This window comes from Panicum virgatum, chromosome 7N (genome assembly GCF_016808335.1).
Source record: "Panicum virgatum strain AP13 chromosome 7N, P.virgatum_v5, whole genome shotgun sequence".
In the NCBI taxonomy this organism is placed as follows: domain Eukaryota; kingdom Viridiplantae; phylum Streptophyta; class Magnoliopsida; order Poales; family Poaceae; genus Panicum; species Panicum virgatum.
In genome coordinates this window covers 46,876,484-46,897,415 of record NC_053151.1, presented here as the reverse complement: position 1 = coordinate 46,897,415, position 20,932 = coordinate 46,876,484, and the positions used below count along the sequence as shown (strand labels likewise).

The 20,932-nt window shown below is 45.7% G+C and overlaps 2 protein-coding genes and 1 long non-coding RNA gene across 5 annotated transcripts; 2 read left to right on the top strand and 1 right to left on the bottom strand.

Moving 5' to 3' along the window:
• Nucleotides 1–5,759: 5,759 nt before the first annotated feature.
• LOC120681346 lies at nucleotides 5,760–6,593 on the bottom strand. Its single transcript, XM_039962847.1, has one exon. It carries the CDS (start codon nucleotides 6,591–6,593, stop codon nucleotides 5,760–5,762), a length of 834 nt encoding a protein of 277 aa, XP_039818781.1.
• Nucleotides 6,594–9,863: 3,270 nt separating this feature from the next.
• LOC120683201 (receptor-like serine/threonine-protein kinase SD1-8) lies at nucleotides 9,864–14,132 on the top strand. 3 transcript variants are annotated; one of them, XM_039965226.1, is made up of 7 exons: nucleotides 9,881–11,365; nucleotides 11,455–11,562; nucleotides 11,661–11,815; nucleotides 11,901–12,111; nucleotides 13,032–13,269; nucleotides 13,368–13,515; nucleotides 13,597–14,132. In XM_039965226.1, exons 1-7 carry the CDS (start codon nucleotides 10,051–10,053, stop codon nucleotides 13,897–13,899), a joined length of 2,478 nt encoding a protein of 825 aa, XP_039821160.1. In that variant the 5' UTR covers nucleotides 9,881–10,050; the 3' UTR covers nucleotides 13,900–14,132. The 3 variants fall into 3 exon arrangements, with proteins under 3 accessions (XP_039821162.1, XP_039821161.1, XP_039821160.1); XM_039965227.1 differs by lacking the exon at nucleotides 13,597–14,132 and having other exon boundaries at nucleotides 9,868–11,365; nucleotides 13,032–13,273; nucleotides 13,368–13,494; XM_039965228.1 differs by lacking the exons at nucleotides 13,032–13,269; nucleotides 13,368–13,515; nucleotides 13,597–14,132 and adding an exon at nucleotides 12,147–12,760 and having other exon boundaries at nucleotides 9,864–11,365; nucleotides 11,901–12,112.
• A 3,757-nt stretch (nucleotides 14,133–17,889) lies between these two features.
• LOC120682948 lies at nucleotides 17,890–20,718 on the top strand. The gene is made up of 2 exons (XR_005678653.1): nucleotides 17,890–20,199; nucleotides 20,352–20,718. It is a non-coding gene; the product is annotated as an uncharacterized LOC120682948 (long non-coding RNA).
• The last annotated feature ends 214 nt before the right edge of the window (nucleotides 20,719–20,932 follow it).

Sequence of the window (20,932 nt, the reverse complement as noted above, 5' to 3'; positions counted from 1 at the left end):
GCTGCATTGGGAGATATAGGAAGGAGCAGACATGGGAGGAGGAGGAGGAGGAGGAGGAGGAACAGAACGAGAAGGGAAAGGCGAGATGTCGGTTCTCGGGAGGAGAGGAAGGAGTGGACTGGATGGGGCTTGCCTCTCCCCCTAAAAGCTCATTTCTTTCTCTTTTTTTTTTATTACACCGATACTTCACGAGTCTAATAGATACATAAACTCCACACAATGTTATCAACCACTCATCATTCAAGAATAACTACCATTGGTCCTCATTAGTTTACAGCGGCAACAAGTTACCGGATATAGAACTTCACGGATCACCAGCTCCGTATTACTGTTGGTGTCAAACATTGCTGTTGCTGTAGCATATTCCTACTTGCATATACTATGAGGAGAGGGCCTCTACCTGCCGATTCATGCATGCAACAAGAAAGCTCATCTGTCTCTCTGCACGCGATTGTTCACTTGTGCACGATCACTAATCTTCTGTCATGGCAAACAACATTCTCCTCATTCTCCTCTCTCTGAGTCTTCCTTGCCAGTTGCCACAGCTCTCGCTGCCGATGCTTCTTCTGACACCCTCACTAAGGGTCACAACATCATCGATGGCGACACATCAACAGAGGTGCCGAAGAAGAGGCACCTTGGAGTATGGTTCTCTGTCTCTGAGTATGCCATCTGTTGGGTAGCCAACCGTGACCGTCCACTGGCCGACACCTCCGGGGTGCTGGTGATCACTGACGCACATGCAGTATTCTAGCTCTTGGTCGACGGGTCCGGTCAAGTCGTGTGGTCATCGAACACATCTGGCGCCACCGCGCCAGCTTCGGCGCTGCTGCTCGAGTCCTGCAACCTAGTCGTTTTGAGTGACCCGAGCAGCAGCGCCATCCTGGGGCAGTCGTTCGAGCACCCGGAACACCTTGCTCCCCGGCATGAAGATCGGAAAAAAAAACTTGTGGGCCGCTCGTCGTGGCGTTCGGCCAGCGACCCGTCGCCGTGGAGGTACCGGTACACAACCGACACGAGGTGCGTACCGGAGAACGTCCTCTGGGACGGCGACGTCGAGAGGTACCGGATGGGGCCGTGGAACGGGCTATGGTTCAGCGGCATCCCGGAGATGACGACGTACTCGGACATGTTCAGTTCAGGTACGATCTGACGGTATGGTGAACTGTCTAGCATGAAGGCATCGTTTATGAGGTGAATATTTCACACTCACTTTCGATATGGTGAAAAATTTGTCGTTCAAAGTGTGTGACATAACACATATCTGAGTATACAATCAGCAGGAGAGCCTATCTGATAGCTAGAAGATGGAGGCTGATCATACAGTCTTCGCATACCGATGAGCGATGATGAAAAGGAGAAGGCTTTTGATTGAGAAGTGGGACTCGTAGACTTTATTGTTGGAACTGTTTTACATGGCTTGACCTCTAGGCAAGGTTAACTTTACCAATAAGGAAAAAACCGAAGGTTGCCGATAAACACGTTTATCAGATTTCTCGGAAATTTATCGAGGAAAAATTTCTCAAACTGTACACAAAATAACCTAGATTATCTCCAAACAATCTATTATGAAAGATAAGATATCACAATGCATAGAGATGAGAAGACATATGGACTAGGTGGAAATGGTGGGTATGGATTTAAATTACCGAGAATTTTTATCAAACCAGTCACCACCGATAAACATGATTATCAATTTTCTCATTTTTTTTCTCTGAGAATTTTTTCCCTACCTCCAGGGTTTCCCTGGCTTTCATTATATAATCCGGAACTAAAGAGTCCTAGTCTTTGCCTGATTACATAATCTAAGTGACCTACTCGGAGTATAATATTCTAGTTCTTGTTTACATAATCTAAAAACTGAATTTGAAATGAAGGATTTAGGTAAGACTACATATTGTTTAGGCTTGCAGGGTTTTTAGATAAGAACTAGCTTCCTCGATGTCTTGTGTAGTGCTAATAATATTCAGATCATCAACGTATACAGAGATTATACAATAACCTTTTTCTGATTTTTTAATAAAAACACAAGGACAATCGTCATTCTTCAAGAATCCTTTATCCAATAAAAAATTGCTAAGCCTATTATACCACATTCTACCAGATTGTTTTAAACCGTATAGTGATTTCTTTAGTTTAACACTATATATGCTGCGTTCTTTTTCGTTTGGGACTTTAATTCCTTCAGGGACTTTCATATAGATTTCTGTATCTAATGACCCATATAAATATGCGGTCACTACATCCATTAATTTTATCTGCAAATTCATATTAACTGCCATTGCTATTAAGTACCGGAAAGTTATTCCATCCAATACGGGAGAGTAGGTTTCGTCGTAGTCTATTCCCGGCCTCTGCGTGAAACCTTGAGCTACGAGCCTCGCCTTGTATCTAACCACTTCATTTTTCTCATTTCTCTTCCGGACAAATACCCATTTGTGTCCTACAGGATAGATACCGTCAGGTGTAAGGTTTACAGAACCAAACGCTTGTCGTTTCTTTAGCGAGTTTAACTCTGCACAGATTGCTTCTTTCCATTTTGGCCAATCAGAACGCTTCTTGCATTCCTTCATTGATTTTGGTTCTGGTTCCAAGTCAATGATTTGTGCAATCTGTTCAGCAAAGTATATGTCGACATTTATTGTTTTTCTATCATATACTACACCCGTCTCAACATAGTTTGTTGAGTTTTCTTCTATTCTTTCATATCCCAGATCGTCATCACTTACAGGTGCATTTAGATCAGGAATTTCCGGTCTCTCATCGTGAATTTTTATCAAGCGTGCATCCTCACTTTGAGTTTGTACTTCACGTACATCCACTCCAGGTGATTGACTTTCACCTTCTATGTTTTTCTCATGAGTAATTTGCATAGGCTTCTTTTCTATAGGACGTCTCCTAGAAGCTTTAGCTTGTGTTTGTACTCTGGGTTTTTTCTGTACCCGCGCAACCGGTTCACTCCCTCTCTTCCTAGCATTCGTTGCTCTTGAGGCGAGATTTTGGAATTCCTTTAAATTATCCTCTTCAAATGGGATTTCTATTCTTTCCTGTGCGTTTACTGCTGGTATATGAGATTTGATAATCTCTTTAGTATTGGTGAAAGCCTCTGGCAGTTCATTAGCAATTCTTTGTAAATGTAAAATATTCTGAACTTCTAATTCAGTTTCACTAGTACGTGGATCCATTCCATGGATTCCTGTGGTTTCCCAATTTATTTCGCGGCATTTGTCCCTAGACATGTACTTTCCTCCCCCTAATGCCGGGAAATGATCTTCGTTGAAAATACAATCAGCGAACCGAGCCGTGTGCAAATCTCCAATGGAGGGCTCTAAATATTTGATTATTGATGGACTTTCATACCCTACGTAAACTCCAAGTTTTCGTTGAGCACCCATTGCAGTTCGCTGTGGTGGAGGGATTGGAACATATACAGCACATCCAAATCTCCGTAAATAGGAAATCTATATATTCTATATAGATGGCACCCACTAACTATTTCTCTCTTCATGCAAGATGTCCACATCATTCTCCACTAAGTGTCCCACTAACTTTCAACTACCTTATTAATTACAAAAAATGTCCATGTCATCTCTACAATATGCAATACTTTTAATCTTTAATTAACTAAAGTAAAGTCATATACATACGCTATTTTTTCATCACATATTCTTCTATAACGTGATCAAATATTCTATTGGTGTTTCTTCTATTAGCTTATCGATTTTTACGAGATTCAATAAACAAAAAATGTCCATATCATCTCTACTATGTGCAATACTTTTAATCTTTAATCTATTAACATAAAGTCATAGACATACTCTATTTTTGCAATACTTTTAATCCTATTCATGTTTTCCTATTAATTACAAAAAATATCCATGTGATCTCTACTATATGCAATACTTTTAATCTTTTATCTAAGTCATATACATACGTTAATTTTTCATCACCTATTCTTCTATAATATGATCAAATATTTTATTGGATCTCTTCTATTATCGTGTAGATTTTTACCTGATTCAATAAACAAAAAACATCTCTACTATGTGCAATACTTTTTATTTTTTATTTATTAAGGTAAAGTCATATACATATGCTATTTTTTGTCATCACCTATTCTTCTATAATATGATCAAATATTCTATTGGTGTTTCTTCTATTAGCTTATCGATTTTTATCAAATCCGATAAAAATAGCATGAAAGTAAAATTCATTTCATCTATTTCTTTCAACATGCCAGCTATATATCCAAATAATATAGGAATTTATTATATCAGAAGTCACAGCACTATCCACGGATAGGACCATCTATTTATGTCTTCCACCAACTTTTTTTGTGAATGTTGCCATGCAATCACCTTAGTATATCTACTTTCGAATTTCACCTTAAAATTTTATTTAAGAAATCCCGCAGCAACGCGCGGGGTATCACCTAGTATTTGGTATTACACCACGTACCATTGCTAATGGTGATTCTTCATTTGTTGCAGATGGTCTCAATTGTATTAGTGCTGCTGCATGTAGCACCGCGTGCCCCCAACAAGATGTGGGTAATAAACAATTCTGTAGCAATGGTCGCGCTATTAGCTTGATCCTCTTTATTAATGATTTTGCTAGACCATTTTGTGTGTGCACATGTGGTACTGAATGTTCCACTTTAATTCCCAATGTCATACAATAATCATTAAATACCTTCGAGGTAAATTCTCCCGCATTATCCATTCTGATGGATTTAATTCGATTATCTGGGAAATTATTTTTCAATTATATGATTTGAGACACTAAACGTGCAAATGCGTGATTTCTAGTGGATAACAGACATACGTGACTCCAACTCGAGGAAGCATCTATTAAAACCATAAAATACCGAAAAGGCCCTGACAGGGGACTAATTGGTCCACATATATCACCCTGAATTCGTTCCAGGAACAACATTGATTCTGCTTGAATTTTAAGTTGTGAGGGTCTTGTTATTAGCTTCCCTTTTGCACATGCGATGAACAAAAAATCTTCTTGATTTGGGAAATCTTTAGTTATTAAATTATGACCATTTGAATTCTTCACGATTCGTTGCATCATATTGAGTCCAGGATGCCCAAGTCTATCATGCCATATTCTATACGACTCTTGGTTGCTAAAAATTATTTTGAACACAGCAATATCACTTTGTGGTTTAACATACGTGTAGTACAAGCTTTCTTTAATGGATGGGAAACTTTCTACAACGGTCTTTTGATCACCATGCTTTCTAGTCATGCTTAGGCGTTCTTCACCATCCTCATCATTTGTTTCTACGTGAAAACCATTAGCACGGATATCTTTGAAGCTTGACAACGTTCTAGTTGAGTCTGGATAAAGTAATGCTTCATTGATTACTAAACTTGTTCCATTCGGTAGGATAATTGTGGCTCTATCAGTGCCAACAATTTTATTATCATTTCCAATGACAGTCGTTATGCTTCCTTCATACCTTCTAAGTGTTTGGAAGTAACGAGTATCCCTAAGAACTGTGCCAGTTGTGCAACTATCGATAAGACATATTTCCTCACCCATAGCCATTGTACTTCACGTTCTATAATAAAACAAAGCATTTAATTATGAATATAGCAAAAACACTTAAATATAGGTAGAAAAACATAAGCTTAAACCAGTAACTTAATATTATAAAATCTACCAGAGATTATACTTGACCATTAAATCCATTACAAGAATTTAAAACTTAATGCATCACTATTATAACTAGTACGACTATTTGAGAACTACTTAGTGTCCCCATGCACATCTTCTTCACTAAGAAGGTCATCTTCATCCATAAGGTCATCATCAAGATCTATATCTCTAGGATTCTTGCTTGATTCTCCCATATCCTTATTGTTGCCTTCTGTTGTCTTCATAGCTCTTTCTATCTCTAGCTTCTCGCTATCAACAAAGTGAGCTTCATGCTGTGCTTGCTTCTTCTTTTTCTGGCCATGAAGGTCTTGATACAAGTCCACGATGTGTTTAGGAGTGCGGCAAATGCGAGACCAATGTCCTCTCATGCCACATCTGTAACAATCCTGATCCTGTTTACCGTACTCTCCCCCTGAAAGTGTCTTCTTAGACTTTTGCATTTTGTTCTTCTTGAATTGCTTGCCTTTTCCCTTCCATGGCGCCTTATGAGTGCCTTTCCCTTTATTATCATTCTTCTTGAATGATGTGGCATGTGCTTCAGGTGGTGTCACGGTGCCAGTAGGACGAGATAAGTGGTTCTGCATGATTGTCTCATCTTCTCCGTGGTCTTGCTGCAAGGCATTACTCAGGGCAACATATGTCTTATAGTTGTCCAATTTGTACTGGCGACTCACATAAGTGAGTTTAGGGTGGAAGGTTGACAGGGTCTTGTTTATGAGATCTTTGTCTTCAAGCATACGTCCACATAGCTTCATGCGTGTGACAAACCCATAAAGTGCAGTATTGTATTCCTCAACTGTCTTGTAGTCTTGGAAGCGAAGGTTCTGCCATTCGCGCTCCACTTTAGGCAGTAAGACAGATTCAATCTTCTCAAAGCCCTCATGCAGTGAGTCCCACAAGACCTTAAGGTTTCTTTCGGTCATGTACTCATTCTTCAGGGTTGTACTTAAATGATGCCTTAAGAAATGCAATGCTTGAGCATTCTCCGTTTCAGACGAAGACTCTCCTGATTTGGGTTTAATCGTCTTCAAGAGATTTTTCCCTGTCAAAAGGATTTCAGCATCAAGTGACCAAGACAGGTAGTTACTCCCATTCGGGGTAAGCACATCGAACTCTCTCTTCACGAGATCAGAAGACATCTATAAGAAATAAATGTGCAAATAAAAATTACTTCATGTAAACTAGTAAAAGGATGCATAAGTAATGGTAACACACTCGTTGCTGTCACCAATGAAGCGTCATGTAGTGTTGTCTATCCAGGGACGCGAGATGTCCATCTTGTGGACGAAGTGGCGATAGCTTGTTGGCGATAACCACATCAAAGAAGACCATTTTCGAGGATATGGTGAAGATTATGATTTCGAGATAAAAGAATCAAATCTGTTGGAAGAAGCAAGCTAATTGATGTGACACCCAAGGAGATTATGGAGATTTATCTCCTGGGATCTCGGACAATGTTTACAATACTGTTGGAATTGTTTTACACGGCTTGATCTTTACAAAAAAAAAATCCCTATTTGACACTACCAAAGTTACTAATTCCTTTGTTGGCCCTGGAAAGTTGAAAATTCCCTATTTGACACTGCTTCAAACTTTCATTCCTAATATGACACTGCCATCCATCTGAGACGCTAACGATGTTAACTGGCACGTGAAAAGACACCCTGAATCAAATTAATGTGTTTTGCTATCATGAAGTTATATCTACGTAGCTTCAACATTATTTCAGCATTATTTCGGCATTATCTCAGCATTATTTTGGCATGGCAGCGTACATACAGTTGACATAACTTCATAACAGCAAAACACATTAATTTGATTCAGGAGCAAAATGGTCTTTTCACGTGCCAGTTAACACCGTTAGTGCCTCAGATGGATGGTAGTGTCATATTGGGAATGAAAGTTTGGAGTAGTGTCAAATATGGAAATTCCAACTTTCTAGGACCAAGAAAGGAATTAGCAACTTTAGAAGTGTCAAATAAGGAATTTTCTCTAAAAAAAAGGTGCAGTGTGGGCTGTGGCCATTGCTTACAGACGAGAGCCCACCAATTTCTAGACCGTCAAAAAAAGCGGTTTTTTTTTTATTTTTATATTTTTTAAAAATATTTTTTACAGAAATATATTTTCGATTTCACATTTTACAGTTTTATACCCCTACCGCCCGGTAGGGGGCGGCAGTGACCTACATGTAAATAAATATATTTTTTTTTGCGCGGAGGCCCCTTGCGGGAGCCTGCCGCCCCCCTGCTGGGCGGCAGGCACCTGCCTGCCCGGTGGAGGGGCGGCAGGCAGCCCGCCCGCCCGGCAGGGGGGCGGCAGGCTCCCCCCAATATAAAATCTGAATCCCTTTCCTCGCACCCTCATTTCCTGCCCACGAGATCCAGAGAGGGGAGAGGGAGAGAGGAGGGGTGAGGGAGGTAAATTCTACCGGCGAAGCCATGCCGGATTTTGGATCCGAACCGCAGTTAACCAATATTTCTCAACTTTCTCATTGAAATTTTTTTGTATGTTTAATTCTATGATTAGTATTTTTTTATTATTGCAAGCACTTAGGGTTCGGATTAGTGGTTATAATTGAAGTCATACCATGTTTCTAGATATTGGATTAATTAAAATAAAGTCTTTGGATGGCCAGATATGTCGAGCAAGGTGGCATTTCAAGTTCATTACGGTGACTTCAATTTAATTGGCAGTGCGTATTTCTATAGAATTTGGTTGTAATGAATGAAACCTTCAATGTAATATCTTATGTGGTATCTTGTTTAACGTTCAATTTAAATTTCGTTCATTGTATCAAATTGGTCAGCCCCAAATGATTGGACACATGGTTTGTGGCCACCTTTACCACAAGCACCAATTAAACAAATCAAACAATTCTGAACGCAAGCTCTACTTGACCGAGTCATGGAGCCACACGAGGTTCAAGGTTCACAAAAAATATAATCATTGCAATCAAACATAACAAACATATAAGTATTGCAATTAAAGGTAGAGGAGGCATGCCGCCCCGTCACAATTTATTTCACAATCTAGACCGATCAACACCATAACACCATATGATACACATCATGTCATTTCTTGGAGATCATAGCTCGGGGGGGCTTGAAGTCATCTAGGTCGTCATCCCAGTTAACAGAACTTGGTGCTGGAGGTAGTGCAGTTTGACTTTTATATTTGGGGGGAGCCTACCGCCCCCCTGCCGGGCGGGCTGCCTGCCGCCCCTCCACCGGGCGGCAGGCAGCCCGCCCGCCCGACAGGGGGGCGGCAGGCTCCCGCCAGGGGCCTCCGCGCAAAAAATATATATTTATTTACATGTAGGTCTCTGCCGCCCCCCTGCCGCCCCCCTGCCGGGCGGTAGGGGTATAAAACTGTAAAATGTGAAACCGAAAATATATATCTGTAAAAAATATTTTTAAAAAATATACAATAAAAAAAGGCGTCAAAAAAATAGGCTCGCCAAATTCAGACCCAATATACGGAGTATCGAGAGGGGAGAGTCCGCCCAATATACGGAGTATCGAGAGGGGAGAGTCCACACGGCCTATCTATCCCTTATAGTAGTACTATTTCGCTTTCACGGGCTGTAGAACCCCTTTTGAGTTTTGAGACAGAATCGGCCCAACTCTTGCCAACCGAGAGAGTTCGGGGCTGAAAATGTCCCTACTACTGTCCTACATGAGTTCGTCCCAGAATCGGCCGTCGTCATCAATCACTCACCTTGGGTCAATGCCGGCTGCTCCCCGCCGTGTTGGACAACAGACGACACCGACTCTGTTGCCGTGATCCATGGCAAGTGTGTGCGCGTCCAAGTGGAGTTCTCTTTTTGCTAGGACAGCAGCTCGTCTCTCTCATACACCGGTGCTCAGCTCCGATCCCCACGGCTTCCTGGTCGACGCACGCGTCATTTTCGAACCGTCGCTTACTTGCGAATCACTCAAATTTTCGACAAAACGTTGGGGCAAGGGTACTGACGAAGTGATGAAGGGTACTTGCTGTTTCACGCCGTTTTTCTAGAGCGATCAGACTGCGACGACAGGGATCGATCTGGTTTTCATTTCCCTGAGGGCAAGGCGCTAGGCCTATGCTTGACAAACTGACAAAGCAAGAAAGGGGATGTGACTTCACTTGACATGCAGTTGGCAGTCACGTATCATCCATGAGCAGCCTACCTTCTTTATTTGCAGACCCTGCAACTTATCCATCCAGGACCAAGTCAATTTACTCGTAGTCGTCGTAGATGTTCTGTCTGATCGTATCAGGATGCCTTTCTTTCGCACAGCCAATGGAAAGCAGCGAAGCAGCAATGTTTTATAGCACTGTCCAGTGAGAGTGAGACCGGGAGCTTTCTTGTGCAAGGACGAGCATCTGGCATCATCCATTATGGAGGCACCAACAACCAACAGATCTCCCAACCATCTCGCCATGATTTTCCCCGTGCTCTTGCTTTTTCTCAGAGCCTCGGCCGCTGCCATCGCATCCGACACGCTCAACACCGGTGGCAACATCACCGACGGCGAGACGCTGGTCTCGGCCGCCGGCTCCTTCACACTGGGCTTCTTCTCGCCGACCGGCGTGCCAGCCAAGAGATACCTCGGCATCTGGTTCGCCGCGTCCCCGGAGGCTGTCTGCTGGGTGGCCAACCGTGACACCCCGCTCAGCAACAACACCGCCGGCGTACTGGAGATCGCTGCCACGGGGATCCTTCGCCTTCTCGACGGCGGCTCTGGCCAGACCGCGTGGTCTTCGAATACAACGCGATCCGCTCCTGCCGTGGCGCAGCTGCTCGACACCGGCAACCTGGTCGTGCGCGAGCAGAGCGGCGGCGACGTGCTGTGGCAGTCGTTCGATCACCCGTCCAACACCTTGCTCGCCGGCATGAGGCTCGGCATGGACCCGCGGACCGGCGCCGAGTGGTCGCTCACGTCGTGGCGCGCGCCGAACGACCCGGCGCCGGGCGACTGCCGCCGGGCGTTGGACACCAGGGGCCTCCCGGACTGCGTGTCGTGGCAGGGCGGCGTCAAGAAGTACCGGACGGGGCCCTGGAACGGCCTGTGGTTCAGCGGCGTCCCGGAGATGGCGTCCTACTCGGAGCTCTTCTCCAACGAGGTCGTCGTCCGCGCCGACGAGGTCGCCTACATCTTCAACGCCACGGCCGACGCGCCCTTCTCCCGCCTCGTGCTGAACGAGGTCGGCGTGCTGCAGCGGCTGGCATGGGACCCGGCCAGCCGCGTATGGAACACCTTCGCGCAGGCGCCGAGGGACGTCTGCGACGACTACGCCATGTGCGGCGCCTTCGGCCTGTGCAACGTGAACACGGCGTCCACGCTGTTCTGCAGCTGCATCGCGGGGTTCAGCCCCGTGAACCCTTCGCAGTGGTCCATGAGGGAGTCCGGAGGCGGGTGCCGGAGGAACGTGCCGCTGGAGTGCGGCAACGGGACGACCACGGACGGGTTCATGGTGGTGCGGGGAGTGAAGCTGCCGGACACGGACAACACGACGGTGGACATGAGCGCGACGCTGGGTCAGTGCAGAGCTAGGTGCTTCGCCAACTGCTCGTGCGTGGCCTACGCCGCCGCCGACATCCGAGGAGGAGGCGCTGGCAGTGGCTGCGTCATGTGGACGAATTACATTGTTGATGTCCGGTACGTGGACAAGGGGCAGGATCTATACGTGAGGTTGGCAAAATCTGAATTTGGTAAGCAAATTTACGAACTAGTAGTACGTATTAAAGATTGAATTCTGAAGGAATTGGTTTTTCAGCAGGTTAACGCTACTTTTCTGCAGCTAAAGAGAAGAGGATGGATGTGACAAGAATCGTGCTTCCGGTTCTGGCGTCTGTGCTTGCACTTACGGCCGCATGCCTGTACCTTGTTTGGATATGCAGGCTTAGAGGTAAAGCTACTTCACTATTCAGAATGATCAGATTGCAATGTTCCTGATCAATGTACTGCCTACTACTAACAGACGATACTGAATGATGTTTCTGTTAGGCCAACGTCGAAACAACAATGTTCAGAAGAAAGAGATTCTAGGTGATGAAAACCTAGAGCTTCCATTTGTAAGCTTTGGGGATATTGTGATTGCAACAAATAATTTTTCTGAAGCCAATATGCTTGGAGAAGGTGGCTTTGGGAAGGTTTATAAGGTAACAAAAAATATCTTTTGCATAATACTAGTATGAAATCTGTGGCACACTGCCTTTTCAGTTTACAAATGATGTAACCATGCAGGGTATGCTGGACCAGAAAAAAGAAGTTGCAATCAAAAGGCTTGGTCAGGGTTCTGGACAAGGCGTAGAGGAATTCAGAAATGAAGTTCTTCTGATCGCTAAATTGCAGCATAGGAACCTCGTCAGACTTCTTGGTTGCTGTATTCATGGAGATGAGAAGTTGCTGATTTATGAATATTTACCAAACAAAAGCTTGGATTGCTTCATTTTCGGTCTCTCTCTCTCTCTCTCTCTCTCTCTCTCTCTCTCTCTCTCTCTCTCATATAAAAAACTGGCCTATCATCCCTTAGCCCCACACGGACTAATTAGAATTAATATAAAAACAAAACTTATATCTAGTAATTACAATTATCTATCTCACATCCTCTTTCATTTTTTACATATTCTAATGTAAACTATAAAATACAAATTTATTATTATCTAGTTGTAATAGATTTCATTTTGCATCACACATCTATATGTGTTTGATATATATTTAATTGAACCATTTATTTGTGAATTGGTATTCTTGTCTTTTCTATCATACATGAATACATGGTGACACATATCGTGGCTACTATTTTTATATAAATAATAACATAAATACATATTAATAGTAACAGAAATAGTAATTTAGAATTTTATATTGGTGTGCTTTAATATTTTGTTATAATTATATAATTGAAGATTCAGATTTAGGGATCACTTCAACTTTTAACAATGATATAATTGGACAATTTATATGCAAAGTTAGGAGGTTATTTTTATTATTTTTATAATGGTATAGGTGGGTAATTTACCTGAAGATTATATGGTTACTTTAGATTTTTTTTAAAAAAATAGCAAAGGTAGGTAATTTAGATATATATTTAAGGGGTTACTTATTCTATTTTTATAATGGAAGAAGGGAGTAGTTTATTAGGAAAGATAACAGATCTAATAACTATTATAATTAGAGTTGTCGGATTGATGGCCGGATGGTTTTGATTTTTGTGAGAAGTTCAAGAATTTCTCTATTTTTAGAGTGTCCACCTAGGGATCCTATGTGGCTTCACGTGAGGCTTCAAAAGGAGTCTCCAATTACTAATAGTAAGATGGACGGTACCTGCAGTTACTGCTGCAATTTGAGTGCTTACTTATAATGCCATTGCAGATTCTACAAGTAAAAAAGTGCTTGATTGGCCAACGAGGTTCAAGATAATCGAAGGAATATCAAGGGGACTTCTTTACCTACACCGGGATTCAAGATTGACGATAATTCACAGAGATCTCAAGCCAAGCAACATACTTTTGGATGCCGATATGAGTCCTAAGATTTCAGATTTCGGTATGGCAAGAATCTTTGGAGGAAACCAGCATGAAGCAAACACTAATCGAGTTGTTGGGACATAGTGAGTAATCCACACCTCACAGTTTAAATTGATTCTTTATTTTCTTGCACATAACTCAAATTTTTTTTATAACTCTGTGTATTAACATTTTTAAACAGTGGTTACATGTCTCCTGAATATGCAATGGATGGCGCCTTTTCTGTCAAGTCTGATACATACAGCTTTGGTGTCATACTTTTGGAGATTATAAGCGGTTTGAAGATTAGTTTAACTCACATTACGGACTTCCCAAATCTATTAGCTTATGTAAGTATGGTAGCATGCTTGAAATTTTCACAATGCAACAAGTTTTACTGATAACTTATGAAATTGATTCAACGGGTACAGGCTTGGAGCTTATGGAAAGAAGGAAAGGCAATGAATCTGGTGGACTCATCCCTTCTTGGGAGTTGTTCGCCAAATGAAGCTTTGAGGTGCATCCACATAGGACTCTTGTGTGTGCAAGACAATCCAAATAGTAGGCCGCTCATGTCATCAGTGGTGTTCATGCTGGAGAATGAAACTACAGCACTTTCGGTCCAAAAACAGCCTGTTTACTTCTCACAGAGGTATTCTGAAGCCCAGGAAACAGGAGAAAACACTAGTAGCTCCATGAATAATATGGACCTGACAGTGTTAGAGGGACGCTAGATGGTTAGGTTATACAATATTTGTATGTGTAAATAATTTTTTTAGATTCGTAATACATTAATAATTACATACTTCTTTTATATTTTACAAGTCTTTTCAAAGAAGCAGTTATATATTCCCATAGAAAAAAACACACTTATATTGGTCTTGTTGCATCCCTTATTGACTGCAACTATATGTATTAGAATACATCTGAATAAAATTAGGTATTAGAATGCATTATGCAGTCGCAATCCGAATCCATGATGTATTTTTAGAGGAAGGCATAGCTTTTATTTATGACTCATAGAAGTGTTTGTATCAAGAAATACAAGAGAGGAGCGGTGAGTACAAGCTACATTTGCTAACATATGGACTTCCCTGTTTCAGTCTCTAGTCTCTACCTTGGTGAACAAACAAAGTGTGCACAATCAAAACATTTTGTTCTCTCTTGGATATCTTGAAGAGTCATCACATAAGAGTAAGAGCACCTGCGAATCTCTCTGAAATTATTTATAACATTTAACTAGCCTGAAGCCACTTTCAGCTTGCAACAAATCCCCCCAATCTTCAGCAAGCGTAAGAGCAACTGCGCCGGCCATTGCTTCAGAGTTTCACATCGGCCATGAAATTGGACAGTTGGATGGCCTTCCCGCCGTCGACACAGCGGCAACGCATTATGGGCTTGAAGTTCTCACACCCCGGGTCCCTGGCGGTCACGTTTGGACGCGCGCATCCCCCGTCTGCTGCCGCCGCGCGCCGGTGAGCACGCCCACACGGCAACAGCGGGGCGAGCACCGACCTCGACTCGGGGCACCAATCCAGCGTCTGAGAAAATGGGGAGAAGTGGAGGCGCGGCCCATACGGTGACACGGATACCTCTGCCGCGCGTGTGCTCCATTGGCGGCCAGAACGAGGTAGCACGACGCCGGGCGCTCGAGCCTCCGGCGATGGCGGCAGAAGTTGTCGCACGCCTCAATTCCAGCCTGACGAGAAGGGGCGCAGCGGAGGCGAAGTCCACGGGACGGCACGCTGGCGAACACGCTCTTCCGAGAGCGCGTGTGTGTAGAAGCTAGGCGGTGGAGGCCCCGAAGGCGTGGTTGCCAACGGCGAGCCCGGCGAGGTCGCCACGGAGGTGAGAGCTCCTGGACGGGATCGGGGGGTGGACGGTAAATGAAATACCGTCCACCCCTGGGTGTATCTCCAGCGTCGGGTGGGTCTCGAACGGTCGAGATTGAAGACAATAATCACGAAAAGTTGGGCCCTTCCCACGTCCCTCGCTCGTCAGAACCGTCCTCACGGAAAACCACGAACCGGTCGCCGGCTCGCCGCACACAGCCCGCCCGCCGCCCGCCTCGAAGCACGCCGCGGCGATCTCGGCGGCGCTGGTTCCGTATTGCCGCGCCGCCAGGTCCTCTCGCCGCGCGCGCGTCCGGCAGCGGGGAGCTGGGAAGTGGGAACGCGACCTTGCGCTTGAGGTCCTGCAACCCCCGATGCGGCACCGGGACAAGTGGCAGCGAGTCGGTTGGCGAAGACATGAACGCTTTGCCTTGGAGCGCCGTCCAGGCGAGCAGATCCACCAGCACGCGTTGCCGCTCGCTGTCGCCGTCGAACGACGACGGCTACCTCGTACATGAAGACGGTTGGCCGCGCCGCCTATCTCCACGAAGCGCACCACCTGGAGCACGTCATGAACGATCCAATGCCCATCTCGGAGGTGCTTGTTCTCGATCGAGCTACGATTCGCTGATGCGGATGTATGCCGCCGTGCGCGACTCCCCCACGGCCATGGTCGTCTTGTACAGAGAGCACGAGGCGGGTTCAGAGGCTGCTCGCGAGCTTCCTACCCTACGCGTTATCATGTGGTCGAGCTCAAAACAGCATGCCGGCGTGGTTGCCGTCGTCTGACGAGGGCGGCCAGGCGCGCGGCGACGAGACCGCGAGAGCTGGGCCGCCCCCAAGGGTGGTCGGTGAATCAAATACCGTCCCGGGGTGGACGGTAAATGAAATACCGTCCACCCTGGTGCGGTAATAACCGTTGGATCCAACTTGACCGGCTGAGATTTACGAGCATAATCGCAAAAGAAAAGGGCCCCTGTTCATCTTCCTCGCGCGCGGCGCGCCGCCCTCATGCCGGCCGCGTCGGAGTCGGAGCACGCCGCGAGGCCTCCCCAGGTCGATGTCACAGCGCACGCGCCTGGGACGTGAGCTGCCTCGCCGCGCGTCCGGCAGCGGGAAGCTGGAACGCGACCTTGAGGTTGAAGTCCAGCCACCCCCTCAGCCCCTCTAGCTGCAGCGGCGACGAGTCCAATGACATTGTGTCGGTTCACAGACATGACCACTTTGCCTTGGAACGCCGTGCAGGTGATCAGGCATCAGGTCCGCCGTCCACTAACTCGTCGCGGTCGGCGTTCACCTCGTAGATGAAGACTGTTGGCCGCACCGCCGATCTCCAAGAAGCGCCGCCGCCTGGAGCTCGTCATGCACGATCCAGTCCCGAGATACTTATTCTCGAGCTCCGCGCGGCTGACGCGGATGTATGCCGCCGCACAAGGGCTCCCCGTCGGCCATGGTGTTGCAGTGATGGGCGGGAGGGAAGGGACTGTACAGAGGGGAACGAGACGGGTCCAGAGGCAGCTCGTGAACCTCCTACAGGCCTGCCTCTGCGCTCTATCAAGTCTCATAGCTCAAAACGGCGTGCCGGCGTGGTTGCCGTCGGACGATTGCGGCCAGGCGCGCGGTGGCCAGAGGCGGGTCAATCAAATACCGTCCTGTTGGATTGAACTCGACTGGCCGAGATCTATGAGCATATAATCTCTGAAGAAAAAAAAGACCCCTGTTCATCTTCCTCAGCGCGTAGTAGTCCGTCGCGCCGCGCGCCGCCCTCATGCCGGCTGCCTCGGAGCACGCCGTGGCGACTTCGGCGGGTTATGTTCGTCCCGTGCCATGCTGCGCCGCCTCAGAGAACGCTGCGGCGATCTTGGCCGTCCAGCGTCGGTCCGTGCCGCCGGGCCCTCCAGTTCGATGTCTCAGCGAACGCGCCTGGAACGCGATCGAGTTGCTTCTGCCACGCGTCTCCGGCAGCCCGCAGCGCTGCGTCCAGCGCATCCGCGCGCCTCCCTCCCTCGTCAAAGACGTCTTCGTGGACAACCATGAACCGGTCGCCGCACATTAGCCGCCGGCCGCCCGCCTCGAAGCACGCCGCGGCGATCTCGGCGGCGCTTGGTTCGTCTTGCCGCGCCGCCAGGTTCTCTCTGCCCACGGTACGGCGTCTCCTCCACCTTATTCCCTTCCCCGCGGCGCAAGTCTGGGGACACACGAGATGCCTGTGCCGCGCGTCCGGCAGCGGGAATCCGGGAACGCGACCTTGCCCTTGAGGTCCGGCCCACCCCATCTAAAGTAGAGGACACAGAATCAGAATGCCGTTAGATCTCTCGAATCATCAGCACAGCACGTACACATTGTCGTCATTAGTTGCAACTACTCCAATAATCCAGCAAACAGCAAAGCGAGTAGTAAAATTTGTTATAAAACTTCGTGTTCACACTATAAAATTTTATTGAAATTGACTGAAATTTGTTATAGATGACTCAGTATGACTAGGAGCTACTCTGTGTAAAGCAGCGTGGCTAGAATTATATGTGGGTCCCACATCAAGAGCCGGACTTTAGAAATAAAACCTTGCGTTCACACTATAAAATTTTATCGAAATTGACTGAAATTTGTTGGATATGACTCGGTATGACTAACAGCTACTTTGTGCAAAACAGTATGGTTGAAATCACATATGAGTCCCACGTCAAAAGCCGGACCCTAGAAATAAAACCTCGTGTTCACACTAAAAAATTTTATCGAAATTAATCAAAATTTATTGGGGATGACTAAGTATAACTGACAGCTACTCAGTGGGGGTGGGGGGGGGGCCCTCCATGACGGCGCGCGTCCTTGTCCACCTCGTCGACCTTGATGCGGACGGGGCTACGTCGGCGAGCAGCAGCACAGAGCGCACGGCGGCCTCCTCCACCACGCGCTCACCGGCACCTCCCTCCTAGGCGCTGGCGGCCTCCTCCAACAAGCCAGGGAGATAGGTGAGGCCGGCCAGATCCGGCGGCCTCGTGCTCGGGCCATGGCGGCGGCAGCCGGATCTGGCGGCCTCGAGCTCCATGGTGCTGCAGTGAGCGGCGGGCGCGCGGTCGGAGCGTCGCCGACGGGCGTGTGCAGCAGCAGCTCCCCCCTCCCCCCATGGCGGAGCAGGCCCCGCCCCCGATGGCGGTTCTATGTTGTTCTCCTTCCTCTGCGTGCGCGTGCTGTTTGTTCTCCACCATTGATGCATCTGAAGGTCTTCCTCCCGAGGTCTATGCCTTCTTTACAACTAATGCCTCACATTACTTATCATTCCTCTGTCCCGATGCATCATTATCCAGACCACGCACACAATCTACTTCCTAGTAAGAGCAAGTATTATAAAGAACTGAGAGCTGGCTGGGATCCTACATGGAAAAGAGAGAGTACGAGAGAGAAGGGAGCAGCCGGCTGGTGTGACGCTCGCTTGAGCGGGCGGAGAGGTGCTACTGCACGTACTATTGGCTAGTACTTTCTACTCTGCATTAATTAAATGTAGGGTCTACCGCTGGGACGCCTTCTTGCAGCCCGCGGTCGCCGCATGCCATTAGCCATGCTCATGCCAATAGCCATGCTCTAATGCAGTATATTCTGCTTTAAGTTGTATTGTCCTACCTATTGTGCTCCTCCTCATCATGCTGTGCTTTACTGTTGCAACCTATGCTTAGGCCTATCACACAATCCTGCAAACTCAGATCCTGCTGAAAATTGGCAAAAACGTATGAAATACCTCCTACAAGAAAAAGGCTAACACAATCAGGTATCAAATTCTATTCTAACTGTATTCGACCATTATAGACCCATCTGTTGTTAACTATATTCTAATGGTACGAATCCTTTGGAATCCAGTTAACCGTACCATAAGTAAATATGGTTCCTTTGCAAATCTAACTCTCCTTAAGGAATTCCATTTTCCCCTAAATCTAAATAGTGACCCCTTGCCAGGTCAAGAGCAATGATGACCTGTTTATTGTAGCAGGAACATCAACTGAAGCAGCTCAGTACAGGCAGCACCTTCCAGGTTGATTGTGATTAAACCTTTTGATCTGTTCACGACCTGCAATCCCCCCCTCCCCACCACCACCACCAAATCTAAGTGAAACCGACTAAAACCAATCACCTGAAAAAGAATATCTGTTATATTCACTAGCATTTTAGTTCTGTTGTTCAGCTTTCCTAGCCTCAATGTTAAGTTAAAATGATGGAGTTTTACTTTTACATTAATTTTTTTTCCATAGCATTAGGAGGCTGTCCTCATTCTGAAACTTCAAATACTAGCTCGCTTTTTCTTCCCTGCAGAAAGAATGTGTCTTAAGTCACTTGATTATCTCACAAACAGTTCATCATGCACACATAGCTTCGGTATGCTATCACTTTCTGTCGGATGATAAATAAAAACCCTATCCTAATGCATCGTCCCTGTTCTCTTAGCTACATCTTCACAGCATCTCATTGACAGAACAGAAGGCCAGCATCCACCAACCGGGCCAGCTGAAATTTCAATTAACATAAGCACCGACACCAGTGTTCAGCTCCCTTCTGAATCAATCACAGATGTCGAAATAGTTGTTGACTTAACTGCGGAATCCAGTTTCCAATTAGCTTCTCTTAAGCTGAACATTCCAGTATTCGACGCTCTGTTTCCCTTGGCCATCCAAATCTCACTAGGCAATATACATATGGAACCAGTTCATGTGTTCAGATCCTTTGTCTCAGCCACATTTGCATTAGTTATTTGGAGGAGATTACTTCATCTTATCTTTGTGCACTGTGCTGCAAAGGTACCTTTGATACCAGCATGGTTGCAAGGCCCTGATACCAGCATGGTTGCAAGGTCCTTATGCTTACTTAAACCGTATACTGTTGTTCAGCTTCTACTCGCTTCAGTGGCTATGCTTAACCCTTTCCAGGAATATAAGGCTCTGCATCACATCAGCCACACTAATTTGGACGTTTACCTTTATCAGTTGCTTACCCAACACATACACGACATCAAAGGTCAGAGCAGTCACTAACTTCCTTCTCCAGATTAACTATCTCATCATGCTCTCCTCACAGTGGCAAACATAATCGAGGTTGTATTGTTGCTGATAGAACACTATCTCATCGCTACTTATCAGTATATTCGTAGATCCTTCTTAGACCATTAGATCAATAGGCCATGTTCAGTTGAGGAGTTGCAGTTGCTTCTTCTTGCTGGTAAGTCTCCAAAAAAAAATTTATCATACAGTTTCATTGCACACACATAATTATATTTTCAACAAACTTGAAATAGTCTTAGGTGTTATGTTCTTGTACGCATTGTGTTCCGATGCTTACCTGACAGAGAACTATACATATTTCACTTGCAGGAATAACATCATCCCCACCTACCTATGAAGCAATTCAGCTGCTGACCATGCCAACAACTATCAGGGGTGACACCAAAGCAAGAATGCTGCCATTTTCCCAAATCACTGAATGCATGTACTGGTCGTGCATTTCTCCATCAGCATTCCAACTGTGTGATCATGAAGGGATTTCACCCTCGGCTTAATGTACCTATGTATTATGGCATTTCCGTTCCTAAATATAGTGGCTACTAAGTAAGTATGCCCTCCAACTCTCGTAAAGCTCCTAAGCTTCCCCCAGTGACGATTTGTACTGTAATTTAAATGCACCTTTCGCTGATGTTTGTGTGCGCATCTATTCAGTAATTTCAGAGTTCATAACTAATCAGCATGATTCTTCTCTTTGGTCCGCAGAATGATTAACTTTGCGACGCACACATCACAATAACCATAGACCGGGATCACTACCTCATCGAAAAAAGTCGTACTTAAACATAATCATTTGCAAATTTCTAAAAAATTTTGACGCAAGAAAAGTATACACCTTCCACGGGCTCGCGTGCGTCATGTACTAGTTACTACTAGGAAGGACGGCAGCAACC